This window comes from Microcebus murinus, chromosome 14 (genome assembly GCF_040939455.1).
Source record: "Microcebus murinus isolate Inina chromosome 14, M.murinus_Inina_mat1.0, whole genome shotgun sequence".
In the NCBI taxonomy this organism is placed as follows: Eukaryota; Metazoa; Chordata; class Mammalia; order Primates; family Cheirogaleidae; genus Microcebus; species Microcebus murinus.
In genome coordinates this window covers 23352048-23365367 of record NC_134117.1, presented here as the reverse complement: position 1 = coordinate 23365367, position 13320 = coordinate 23352048, and the positions used below count along the sequence as shown (strand labels likewise).

The following is a 13320-nucleotide window of genomic DNA, read 5'->3' as shown; positions in this document are numbered from 1 at the left end:
GCCTCCCAGAGTGCTAGGATTACAGGCGTGTACCACTGCACCCGGCCCTAGTTTTAATTTTTTGAAGAACTTCCATACTGTTTTCCGTAATCTCAATTTAATTACCTCTTAAAGACCCTGTCATTGGGGGTTAGGACTTCAACGTATGAATGTGTGTGTATGGAGGGGAGGAGCCACAGTTCAGCCTGTTATGTCCAGAAAGCAGAGACATTCTTATATCAGCTGTTGAGCGAATAAATTTCTTCATCCTAACTGTATAAGCACTAGAGATAATATATGTTGGTGGCGTATTACAGTGCCAGGCACATAGATATCCTATGCATGTGGTTTTTTATTTTTTATATTCAAGATTCCTGCAGAGCAGGTGTGTTTTAAGAAATAAAAATTTATGGATATATTGTCTTCTCCAGGTATCTCTACCCTCAGAGAATGAATTCCCCATTATTATTTTGATATATATATATAGCCAGCTCATGTTTTTATATTTTAGTTATGTATGCAGTTGGCTCTCTGTATGTGTTGGTTTCACATCCTTAAATTCAACCAACCACAGACTGAAAATATTTGTCGGGGGGAATAATAAAAAATAACAATACAACAATTTTATAAAATACAAATTCTAAAATACAGTATAACAATTATTTACATAGCATATACACTGTATTTGGTGTTATAAATAATATAGAGATAATTTAAAGTATACAGGAGGATGTGTGTAGGTTATATGCAGATACTAGGGCGTCCTTGGATTTTGGTATCCATGGGGGTTGCTGGAACCAATTCCCTGTAGATAGCAAGGGACGACTGTACATGTGTATGTGTGTATATCTACAAATATTTTGTGTAGTTTTAAAAATTTACATAAATGGTTTGTTGTACTTAATATTTTACAACTTGCTTTTTTCATTCAAAATTTTGTTTTGTTTCTATTTGTTTTTGTGTCCAGAGTTAAAATATTAATAGTAATCCATCCTGTGAATGTGCCAAACTACATATGTTCTCAAACTGCTGGAGGACATTTGGGCCTGTTTCCAATTTTTCTTTTATAAATAATGCCATAGTGAACAACCTTGAACTTGTTTCATTGTGCATATGGGCTAGGATTTCTCTAGGGTGGAATTACTGGGTCATAGGATGTATGTCTACTTTACTAATATAGGAAAGTTCCCATTTTCTACATTTACCACCACTTGCTATTATATTTTACAATTTTACTAACATATTCCATTTTATTGAGGTTTTTTTTTTTTTTTTTTTTTTCTTTTTTTTGAGACAGAGTCTCACTTTGTTGCCCAGGCTAGAGTGAGTGCCGTGGCGTCAGCCTAGCTCACAGCAACCTCAAACTCCTGGGCTCAAGCGATCCTTCTGTCTCAGCCTCCCAAGTAGCTGGGACTACAGGCATGCGCCACCATGCCCGGCTAATTTTTTCTATATATATTAGTTGGCCAATTAGTTTCTTTCTATTTATAGTAGAGACGGGGTCTCGCTCTTGCTCAGGCTGGTTTCGAACTCCTGACCTCGAGCAATCCGCCCGCCTCGGCCTCCCAGAGAGCTAGGATTACAGGCGTGAGCCACCGCGCCTGGCCATTTTATTGAGTTTTGATTCATTTTGTTTTAGAAATTATTTGAATTGGTAAGCAAAGGTAGCAGTTCTGTGATTCCCTCAAAGTGATTTGTGGGCTGATAATTTTCACACTCTATCCCCTTGTTGCTTTTCTGAGAAGAAAAAGAATTAAGGCAGTGATAATGGAAGGGTACCATAGGAGACAGAGCCCCCTGAATTTTTGAGTCAGAAGCCCTGACTTCAACTCCTGGTTCAATGGCATAAAACATATTTTATAACATCTACCCTGCTGGATTCACATGAAATTATTGTCAAAATCAGTGAGAGAGAGATTATTTGTGAAAGCAGTTCTGCAAACTAAAGCAATAGCTAAAGGATTAGGAAAGAAGTAAAATAGTTTTGTTTATAAAGATTTATAATTAAAATTTTATAAAGATTATAGTGGGCCACCTACTTTAGTTTTTTCATACCTAAGTGAATGAATGAAATGGAAAAGATTAGCCCCCAGGCCAGTATTACGAACATTCTCCTTTAAGGAGAGCAATATGGCGTTGGAGGGTGGCTATGAGTAGGAAAATCCTGTATGGTCAAGCCATGGCCACTTGGGGGAGATGGTTTCAAACTCAAAGTCTTATCCAGAGGTTGATTTACTCTTACCATTGCCTTTCTGCAAACAGTGAGCTGGAGGATGGCCACACTGCTCTTAACTCTCACTCTGTTAGCCGTATGGAAAAGATTAAACAGTACCAGGCCGGTCAGACCGTCACTTGCTTCTTAAAGAAGGTGAGTAGTGGCTGCCTTGCAATGTGATGCCATCCTTGTTTCAGAAGAAAAGGGGATGAAAGTGGAGATAAAGGCCATTAGTACTGGGCATTTGAGTCTGTGTTTTCTACCATGCTGGGTGTGTGGTTTTTTTACATGGCCTCTGCCACTAGAAAACTTCTGGTCTAATTAGGGAGCTAAAATATGGCTTACAAAACTATTAGCAAGCAGCTCACAATTCATTATGTTGGTAGATTAATTGTACAAATGGAAAGAAATATGTTATAGGGCAAGATTTAAAATATAAATGCAGAACTGGATTTTAAAATATTTTTTTTTTTTGAGACAGAGTCTCACTTCTGTTGCCTGGGCTAGAGTGCCATGGCGTCAGCTTAGCTCACAACAACCTCAAACTCCTGGGCTCAAGCGATCCTCCTGCCTCAGCCTCCTGAGTAGCTGGGACTACAGGCATGCGTCACCATGCCCGGCTAATTTTTTCTATATATATTAGTTGTCCAATTGATTTCTTTCTGTTTGTAGTAGAGACGGGCTCTCGCTCTTGCTCAGGCTGGTCTCAACTCTTTACCTTGAGCAATCCACCTGCCTCGGCCTCCCAGAGTGCTAGGATTACAGGCATGAGCCACCATGCCCGGCCTAGATTCTTGCCTTTTATAAAGTTCAGGTGCAGTGCAAAATGAAAAAGTAGTTGGGTGCCAGATTATGTGTTTTCACCCCAAGTGGCACAGGAGTTCAAAAAGGCAAGAGATCAGTGTGACCTGTACCAGTTGGAACGTATCAAAGAGGAAGTTGGATTGGATTTGACCTTGAGGAATAACACCTCTTTGTTGTTTCCACATTCCTCTCCCATCAGCATCTTTCTGAACATGTCACTGACACTTGATCCCTTTAGTTACCTGTCTATAGACATTAGACACTTCATAATCTGACTTTCTACACCTTATGTGCCAGACATTCTGAAAACCTCTATCTTCTCCCCTTCCTGTCTTTATTCATGCTGGCTTCTATACCTGGAATACCTTCTACTCCTGTTGTCTGCTGCCCTTCAAGGTTCAGCATAGATAACCGTCCCTCATTCCTGGTTCTTCTATATATTCCTGTAGCCTGTTCTTCCTACATGTTTCTTGCCACTCTAGTTATTTGCGTACTGATTTGACTTACTGCTTATAGAGTGATCTTGAAGGTAGAGCCTTGCTTTTATTTATCACTATGATACCATGGGCATAGCAGCTGCTTGATAAATGTTTTATTGAACTGACTTGAAAAGTGCTGTGTGTATTGACAGGGCACTGCATAAATACTGAAAGATCAAAATCCAAATTGGTTTAGAAAGAAAATGTTGGCCCCTGGAGATGGTTAACAATCACTGGCCACAGCTGAACTTGGAGGAGGCAACAGACATCTGTGGGATTGGTCCTCCTGCTCAAGGACATCTCTGAGGTCTCTTTTGCTCCTGGGCAGCTGAGACCCTGGGAAAGATGCATGTTCTGCTAGGCAGGTGAAGGCTCTGAGCTAGACTCTGAGTGAAGCTGGTGGAAAGTGAAGTTTGGGCAGGGACAGTGGGATATAGGGGTGGATTCCTGTGCCTTAGAAAAATGTGGGATTAGGGCCCTTTCTGCCTTGTGGTTTTAGGAAAGTCTGTGCTTAATGGAGGGACAAGAAGGGATGCTTGGATTTGTCCTACTCTGTTTCTCCTCTTTTTCTCCCAGTACAACGTGGTGAAGAAATGGCTTGAGGTGGAGCTTGCCCCAGACATCCGGGGGCGAATTCCCTTGTTGCTCATGTCTCTTAGCTTCAAGGTCAGTGTCCTTGAGATCCCTGGATAGGAGACCCAGGCACCCTAAGCTTGACTCAGTGTCTGGTGTGTGTGGGTTTATAGTGGGTATAAGGAACCTCGTGCTTATTTAGGGTTTGATGTGGGAAATACTTGCTATGGGGACTTGAATGCTATGGTTTTGGATAAATGACAGACCTTTCTTCAAGCATCAAAAGAGTTTTCTTATCCTTCCAGGTTCTGAAACATCCAGATAAGAAGTTCCAGATTGGCCAGGCCCTGAGGGCCACCGTGGTTGGCCCAGATTCCTCCAAGGCCTTCTTATGTCTCTCACTTATAGGTGTGGGGATGAAACGGTTCCTGGTCAGGGAAGGGAAGGGGTGAGAAGGGGTCTTCAGTTTTTGCCCAGGTTGAAGGATGCCCTCAGTATTGGAATCCTCAGAAAGCCTGGTGTGGGGGAGCTTCTTGGAACAATTTTTCTCTTGGGGCTTTGTTCTGGCTTGTCTTGCTTTGCCACTGCCTGAGTCACCTTCACCTATATGGTTGTTTTTCTCAAGTCCCTCAGAAAGGGTTGTCCACTATATGGCCCTGGGATTCTTGACTGGATGGCATGGTGATCTGGGTCTTCATGACCATTCTGGTCCACTCACCCTGTGCAGCTCAAGCGAGCCTGGGCAGCCTCTACCCTCCCCAGCTTGTGCTTGGCCAGGATTCTGGCTCCCGTCTTAGTTCGTTTCCTCTTCCCTGAATCTGGTCTGTTCTTCTCCCAGGTCCTCACAAGCTTGAGAAAGGGGAGGTGGCCATGGGCCGAGTAGCCAAGGTGACTCCCAATGAAGGGCTGACTGTCTCCTTCCCCTTTGGGAAGATAGGAAGAGTCAGTATATTTCATGTGAATGACTCCTACTCTGAGACACCCCTGGAAGACTTCATCCCCCAGAAGGTTGTCAGGTAAGCCATGTACTCTTCCTCTTTTCACCTATCCGTGGAATTGGTGGATGTTTTAAAAATTATAGACATGATGAATGACTTTGTACCAGAAAAAACAAGTGTATGAAATGGAAAATGAAAATTTATATTACCTCTTTCTTTCTCCAACATTTTCCACCATTTTTTATTTTGGTTTCTATCTCTCCAGACTTGAATATATATAAAATATACATATGGATATATATGTATAATTTTTCTTTATGTAATAATAGAATTTCTTTTTTGAGATAGTCTTGCTCTGTCACCCTGGATAGAGTACAGTGGTATCATAGCTCACAGCAATCTCAAACTCTTGGGCACAAGTGATCCTCCTGCCTCAGCTTCTAGAGTAGCTGGGACTACAGGTGCTTGCCACCTGTGGAAAATTAGCCACTGTGCCTGGCTAATTTTTCTATTATTGTGTAGAGACGGTGTCTTGCTCTTGCTCAGGTTGGTCTAGAACTCCTGACCTCAATGATCCTCCAGCCTCGGCCACCCAGAATGTTAGGATTACAGGCGTGAGCCACTATGCCTAGCCTAGAATTTCATTTTATATACTGTTCTATAACTTGCTTTTTTCTCATAGCAGTTCATCATAGACTTTTCCTTTTCCATGCTAATATATCTAAATCTATTTTGTTCTTTTGCCTTATTTTTAATATTTGTTTAGAGTTCCATTATTACTATTATTTTGAGAAAGTCTCGCTCTGTTGCCTGGGCTAGAGTGCCATGGCATCAGCCTAGCTCACAGCAACCTCAAACTCCTGGGCTCAGCCTCCAGAGTAGCTGGGACTACAGGTTCCTGCCACTGTGCCCAGCTAATTTTTTCTATTTTTTGGTAGAGGCGGGGTCTTGCTCTTACTTAGGCTGGTCTCAAACTCTGGGCCTGGAGTAGTCCTCCTGCCTTGGCCTCCCAGAGTGCTAGGATTACAAGTGTGAGCCACTGCACTGGGCCAAGACCCCACTGTCTCTTAAAAAAGAAAGAAATTTACTTGCCCAAAGGTAGATGATCCCTTGAGGTCCAGTCTAGCTCTGAGGGCTATGATGCCAGGCATCTGTCCTGGGAAAAATTTGGGCTGTATCTAGCTGAGATCTTTTCTATCTCTAAGATTTTGTACTTCTAAATTATGGTTTTGGGCTACTAATTGCCATTTTAGATTAATTAAATTGAGAAAAGCAACAAAAGAATCAACCTTCCGTTCTCTCCTTGAAGCCTCCCTCTGCTCAGGCCTCACAGATCTGCCTCGTCTGAATTGCCATGTGTCTGTTTTCGGTAATACCCAGGTTATCCCTCCACTGTGGCTTCCTGTGGTTAGTCTGTCTCCCTGCAGAGAGCAGACACTCTCATCACCTACTATAGGGCTGGTCTTGTCTCCTTAGTACACACTACATGGCTCTCTGAGCCTTCCAAAGGGCTTTTGTGTCTCTTCTTATTTTCTTATCCCAGCACCTTTCTTGGGTAAAAAGAGTAGGCAGTGTTATTTTTACTTGACAGACTAGTAAACTGAGGTCCACAGGGGTGACACAACTTGTCCAGAGTCCCTCAGCAGGTTTTCAGTAGAATGAGGAAACAGAACCAAGGTCTTATGTCTCCTCCTTTGCCCTCATTCCAGATGTTACGTCTTATCCACCGAAGATGAGGTATTAACTTTGTCACTGCGATCATCCAGGTGAGTGGCCATGTACTTGGGACGGGGAAGGGAGGAGGACCCACTCAGAGGCCTGAGGGGAGGCTGCATCTGTCTGACAGAACTTTGGGTGTCCCACCTTTCTTCTCTGTTGTCACTTTGTACCCTGAGCTGCTTCTATCCAGAAAGGCTGGGAACATTCAGATTGCTAAAAGAACCCTGTCTACTCAGGCTCTTGTTTCTCAGGGAAAGGGTCAGACATCCAAATGTGAGTGTTCAGGGTTACAAGATGGTGGTCCTGGTGAGGGACCACCAGGATTCCCATAGTGGGGGCAAGTAGGGCATGAAGGGGATTGGCCTGAGGTCAGTTTGCCCTGTGGTTAGAAATGGATGTCTGTAACGCCAAAGCTTTAGGTTTGACCTCTCTCTGGCTTGATCCACCACTTGCTATTCTGCATAGCTGGCTTGTGAACACATGCCCCTGCCCTGACAGGCCTTTAGAAAGAGTAGAGTTGGGCCCTGTAAGTTATGACTAGTTATGAAAGTACTGACTGGTCCAGAGGTGTATTCCCACATGCGCAGTGTGATTATTACAGGTGTCTCAGGGGCAACGGTAGGGCGACGGGGGTTAAAAGGTATGTGTATATAAGCCTTTCATTTCTTTAGAACAAACCCGGAGACAAAAAGCAAAATAGAAGATCCGGAGATTAACTCCATCCGGGACATTAAGAAAGGGCATCTCTTGAGGGGCTACGTGAGGTCCGTGCAGCCAGACGGCGTGCTCGTCGGGTGAGTAAGGTGGGGCCTCGGCCTGGACCCAGACCCACGAGCCTTCCCTGGGCCTGTCTTGGTCTGGCATCCACTGCATCCCTCTTCGATGGACTATGAGGAGAGATTTATTTAAGAGTTTTAAAAATTCCAATTTTTTAAATACTTTTTAAAAAGTTTTGAATTATTAGTTCTTGTTTGGCATTTTGAATATGGCATTTCCATTGCCAGTTTTAAATAAACTTGAATGTTCTCTGATGTAGTGTTTGATCGTGGTCTGTAAATATTCTTTGAAATCACCTAATGTCCTCAACACCAGATACTTACAGCTTTGTCTGCTGCTGTGTTTCCTCAATTTCTCCTCTTCCTCCTAGGAACTTGTGACTTACATATTGTGGTGCTGTGACATGGGGTAAAAAATAGCCTCAATCATATCTTCATTATGCTTGATCATGTTTTCCAGTTTACACAGCCCACTTTGTCCTGCCGAATGCCAGGAACTTATGTCTGTCATAAATCCCTGTCGCAGCTCGGGTCCCTGTGAAGGTGGAGTCCCTAGGCCTGGGTGGAATTCTGTTGTTGCATTTGTGACCACAGGACTCTTGTCTCTCTCCTTTCAGCCTTGGCCCCTCGGTTGTGGGTTTGGCCCAATACCCACATGTTTCCCAGTGCAGCCCGTCCAAGAAAACCCTTTATAACAAATACCTGCCCGAAGGGAAGTTGCTCACAGCCAAGATTCTAAGGTGGGTGTCCTCTCTTTCGCTCTCACTCTGATATGAATCAAACCCCTTTCTCCGGGAGCCCTAGGAGGAGATTTTTTTTTTTTTTTTTTTTTTTTGAGACAGAGTCTTGCTTTGTTGCCCAGGCTAGAGTGAGTGCCGTGGCGTCAGCCTCACTCACAGCAACCTCAAACTCCTGGGCTCAAGGGATCCTCTTGCCTCAGCCTCCCAAGTAGCTGGGAGTACAGGCATGTGCCACCATGCCCGGCTAGTTTTTTCTATATATATTATTTGGCCAATTAATTTATTTATAGTAGAGACAGGGTCTTGCTCTTGCTCAGGCTGGTCTCGAACTCCTGACCTCGAGCAATCCGCCCGCCTCAGCCTCCCAGAGTGCTAGGATTACAGGCGTGAGCCACCGCGCCAGGCCTAGGAGGAGATTTTGAGGTAAACTTTAAACAGGATGTCTTGGGTAGTGGTGAATGCCGTGTTCAGGTGAATGAAAGACCTTTGCCTGGAGCCTTTTGCCTCAGTCCCTGAAAACAGATGTGGTGACTCACCTCTGCTGTTGGAGATGGAAGGGGGGATCGTACCTACCGCCCCACCCCCATATTTTCTACTAAGCTTGATGAAATGTACAAATCATTCCTAAGAATACTGAATGGATTCCTAAGGCAGGTGGGGGAAGGCCTGGGCTGCCTGCAGTGCCCTCTGCTTTGCATGTTGTCTTCACTGTCCCCTCTCTTGTCCTGTCGTAGCGTGAACCACCAGAAGAACCTGGTAGAGCTGTCGTTCCTCCCCAGCGACACTGGAAAGCCGGATGTGTTATCTGCTTCCATGGAACTGCCACTTTCAAAGCAAGAGGAGAGGAAAATAGAGGCTAAGGAGAGAGACCAAAAAGGAGAAGAGAAGAATCAGAAAAGGAAAGAGAAGAAGAACCAAAAGGGGCAGGCGGCGGCGGCGCGGCTGCCCAGCAAGGAGAAGACGCAGGGCAAGCGGGAGCTGCAGACACCTGTAAGTGAGCAGGTGAGGCCCTTGGGAGGGTGTGCCTCACCCCCCCGGGAAAAGGAGCATTGGTGAAGCCAGCCTGACCTCTTGGCGTGAGGGCAGTGAGAGTTGGGGGCTGGGCACTGGTGGTGCGAGAGGAGCAGAGAGAGGGTGTCGCCCAGGGTTGTGGAAGGGCACTCCTGGGCATTCACCCATCTGTCACCTCAGGAAAGAGTGAATAAGAAGGCAAAGAAAGCTGGTCCGTCAGAGGAGGATGACAGTGGCATGGAAGTGTATTATCGGGAAGGAGAAGAGGCGATGGAAGAGATGGATATGCTACCCAAGGTGAGGGACAAAGTTGAATGGAGGGGAGAGGCTGCCCTGGAGCCAGGAGGAGCTGGTCTGCCTCAGCCCCATCCTCTTACCTCATCTCCTATAAAATATGAAAGTTGTGGGGGACTGTCAGTTTCCTCTCTTCATTGTGGGCTCCTCCAGGGCAGGGACCCTGTTCACACAGAGAGGAGGCTGTATAAAATAAATTCTGTGAATGTTTATTCAGTGGAACTGAATTAAATTGAAGGCTTGGGCAGATAAAGAGGAGGCTTAGCCGGTCTGAGCCCACATCCTCTGAAAAATGAGAGTAACAGTTGAGCTGAGAGGCCTGGGTATGGCCAGCTCACACCCTCGGGGCAGGGCTTCCCGGACTTTAGGTACTCGCATCCCTGCCACCCTTGGAGTTTTCGTCATATCTCTGTCCCAACTCTCCTGATGTTTTATACGTGTATGAATACATATATTTTAAAAGTTTGTTACCTACGTAAATTTATTTACAGATAAAACTTTTATGTTCCTGGAATAAAGCTTCTCCAGTGGGCTGGGGCCTAGCTGGCCTGTCTCTGGGCATGGCACGGGGGTCGTGTTCCTCTGGGTGGGCTGGGGCTGGGGATAGGGAGCAGCCTGAGCCACGTGCTTTCTTCAGTGCCTCTGTGGTCCTCCAGGAGAAGCCACCCAAGCCAGCAGAAGCTCCCCGGCTGCAGCTGCCTTCGGGCTTTGCTTGGAACGTGGGCCTAGACTCTCTGACGCCAGCCTTGCCACCTCGAGGAGAGAGCTCAGACAGTGAGGAGGATGAGAAGCCACACCAAGCCACGGTACTATTTTCTAGGGCTTTGTCCTTTTTGCAGGCCCCCCTTGGTGCCAGTTTCCTGTGCTCTGTCCTAGCCTGAGTGGGGGGAGGGCGAGAGGTGGCACCCAGTCCCAGGCCAGGGGTATGTACAGAGCCATGATCTGCCCTGCCAACTTGCAGCTTTCACCTCAGGTTTCCCCTGAGTTTGAGGAACAGATTATTCACTATTTTCTGCCTTCCATAGCAGAAAAAGAAAAGCAAGAAGGAAAGGGATTTGGAGAAGCAAAAGGCAGAGAAAGAGCTCTCCCGCGTTGAGGAAGCGCTGATGGATCCCAGGCGACAGCCGGAGTCAGCGGATGACTTTGACCGACTGGTGCTGAGCTCCCCCAACAGCTCCATCCTGTGGCTGCAGTACATGGCTTTCCACCTGCAGGCCACGGAGATCGAGAAGGCCCGTGCCGTGGCTGAGAGAGCCCTTAAGACCATCTCCTTCAGGTTAGGCTTTGACTTCCCCTGCTCTAGGGAGGGACTTTTAGATGGGAGGCTCCTGTCGTCCCAAGTGCTGGGCTGGCAGGATTTGCTGCCTGTGGGTCATTTCCTCTCGGGCAGGCTGGCAGCAGTTTGGGTGGCTGCCACCAGGGGCCCATGGGTTCCCAGGCTTTCTCTCATAGGTGTGGCCTGTGTGAAATAGATCTGCTCATTTATATTTTACAGTCTTCACTGAAATAGCCAAGGGTAATCTTTACAAGAGCCCCTACACTTAAATTAGGTACCCAGTCTGGAGCAGAAATAAAATAGGGAAAACCACTCTCTACATACCTGGGTGAAAACCGTATAGGTAACCATTTTCCAGGCAGAGAGGAGTACGTTTTCTGAAGCCTAGTGAAGGAAGGCAGTCTTTTGCTTCATTCTTAGTTTTAAGAAAGAATCAGACCCAAGATTTTGCTTCCAGCCCAAACCTCAGGCTTGTTTGAGATGTAGTGAGCTTCCTTCCCAGGAGTGGAAGCAGAAACCAAGGGAGCCTCAGAGCTGGCTGTGGGTGTGGGAGGGTTGGGGCGTTCCTGATGCTGTTTGAGCTGCCGTGGGGACAGGCCTCTTGGCTCCAGCGTTTGGGGGTGGGATCCGAGCCCATGGACAGGGCCTGCGAGGAGGAGATAGTTCACTGACACCCCCAGATGGGGGTGGGACGCCTGTTGGGCTGAGTTGATGGAGCTCACCTGCCGACTGCTTTCCCTCCAGAGAAGAGCAGGAGAAGCTGAATGTGTGGGTGGCGCTGCTGAACCTGGAAAACATGTACGGCTCTCAGGAGTCCCTGAACAAGGTCTTTGAGCGGGCCGTGCAGTACAACGAGCCTCTCAAGGTCTATCTACACCTGGCTGACATCTATACCAAGTCAGAGAAGCTACAGGTAAGAGTCTGGGCCAGGTGGTCAGCTGCCAAAGGGTCCTCAGCCTTTGACTTCCTTATCTTCCAAGTGAGAGACGTCATTTCCCCACATCCGCTATGGCGCTGTGGGGCTGACGTGAGGGAAGCAGTGGCTTTGGAAGTAAAGGGGTAGTAGACTCCGGTGTGTATGCCTTGGGCTGCTGGTGGGGCATTATAGTCAAAGGGGACATCCCAGCCCACTGTCCCCTTTTCTGTCTCTCCTGTTCTCTCTTGTCATTCTCTCACCCTCCTAGTCTGGGATTCCCCTTGCTATGGGCGCAGGCATAGTGGGGAAACGCCCCATCGTTTCGTGCCTCCCTCTCTGCTCCTCTCGGGTCTTTGGAATGAGCCCTACGCAGCGATTTGGCGTCTGTGAGCCCAAGTCTAGCTTCTCGTGAGCATCACTCCCTGTCTTCTTTGTTGTCCCCTCTGTAGCATCACACTCTCTTCAGCTTACCAATCTTTTCTCACAGGAAGCCGGTGAACTCTACAACCGGATGCTGAAGCGTTTCCGGCAGGAGAAAGCTGTGTGGATCAAATATGGCGCCTTTCTCCTGCGGAGGAGCCAGGCCGGGGCCAGTCACCGTGTGCTGCAGCGAGCCCTCGAGTGCCTGCCTAGCAAGGAGCGTGAGTGCCCATTCCCAGTTCCTGAGCACATGGGGCTAGGGGGACTTCTCATCCAGGAGCGGTGCTGCTTCTCAGGAAAGCCTCGTGGCGGGCACATAGCTATCTCTAGCATAAGAATGCGTGTTACGTTGCAAATGCTGGACTGCGAAAGATGGAGGAATGAAAAGCAATCAGCACTAATTCTCTTGTCCCTGGGAACCTCCACCTTTTCTGGGCCCAGAGAGTAGGGTGTCTGCATCTGTGTATTTGGCCCTGAACCCACCCCACTGTCCTTTTTGGGCTTTGTCTCTTTTGTCATAACCTAGGTCTTGGGACCCAAGAGCGGGGAGTCAGACTCACTCTGTCCCTGTTGCACATTGTGTTTCGGTGAGGGGGTCTGTCTGCTTGCTGGGTCTCTGAGCCATCCTCTCCCTGCAGATGTGGATGTGATTACCAAGTTTGCCCAGCTTGAGTTCCAGCTGGGGGATGCAGAGCGGGCCAAAGCCATTTTTGAGAACACGCTGAGCACCTACCCAAAACGCACAGATGTCTGGTCGGTCTACATCGACATGACCATCAAGCACGGCAGCCAGAAGGAAGTCCGGTGAGAGGGGAAGACAGAGCTCCCCGGTGGTAGTTGGGGGCGTTGATTGGCCAAGCTGATGACTTGCAGCTCCCGGCATCCCCAGGTCTCTTACTCGATATAGAAAAATAGCTTTGCCATGACACCCCAGGGTTAATGACATTCACTTTTCCAACTACTTTTTCTGCCCCAAAGGCCAGCCTCCGGTCTGTGGCTGGAACCATTAGTGGGAGGGAGCCTGGCCCCTGGCCTGGGAGCCAGGAGACTTGGATCCCTCTGCACTGACGCTGTGCCTGGCTCTGGTTAGCGAGAACTTTCACAGGCATAATCTCACTTGCCCTGGCATACCCACAAGGCAGGGGGGGTTAGAGGTGAGTAGACTTGTCCTGAAGAACAA

General features: G+C 47.3%; 2 protein-coding genes across 6 annotated transcripts in view; one reads left to right on the top strand and one right to left on the bottom strand.

The window, feature by feature from the left end:
* ATP5MK (ATP synthase membrane subunit k) overlaps positions 1 to 13320 on the bottom strand; it is a 173020-nt gene that overhangs the window by 40571 nt on the left and 119129 nt on the right. The gene's annotated exons all lie outside the window — the stretch shown is intronic.
* Positions 1 to 13320, top strand: part of PDCD11 (programmed cell death 11) — a 47147-nt gene that overhangs the window by 33158 nt on the left and 669 nt on the right. For 2 of the 5 annotated variants that reach the window (XM_012770424.3, XM_012770408.3), the window contains exons 22-35: positions 2242 to 2347; positions 4054 to 4143; positions 4356 to 4458; positions 4889 to 5066; positions 6698 to 6754; positions 7379 to 7501; positions 8101 to 8223; positions 8958 to 9225; positions 9415 to 9531; positions 10185 to 10334; positions 10554 to 10804; positions 11549 to 11717; positions 12208 to 12361; positions 12779 to 12944. In XM_012770424.3, coding sequence (XP_012625878.1) covers positions 2242 to 2347; positions 4054 to 4143; positions 4356 to 4458; positions 4889 to 5066; positions 6698 to 6754; positions 7379 to 7501; positions 8101 to 8223; positions 8958 to 9225; positions 9415 to 9531; positions 10185 to 10334; positions 10554 to 10804; positions 11549 to 11717; positions 12208 to 12361; positions 12779 to 12944 — 2055 coding nt within the window. The remainder of the gene's footprint in view (positions 1 to 2241; positions 2348 to 4053; positions 4144 to 4355; positions 4459 to 4888; positions 5067 to 6697; positions 6755 to 7378; positions 7502 to 8100; positions 8224 to 8957; positions 9226 to 9414; positions 9532 to 10184; positions 10335 to 10553; positions 10805 to 11548; positions 11718 to 12207; positions 12362 to 12778; positions 12945 to 13320) is intronic. The other 3 variants (XM_012770415.3, XM_020280668.2, XM_020280667.2) reach the window with 3 other exon arrangements.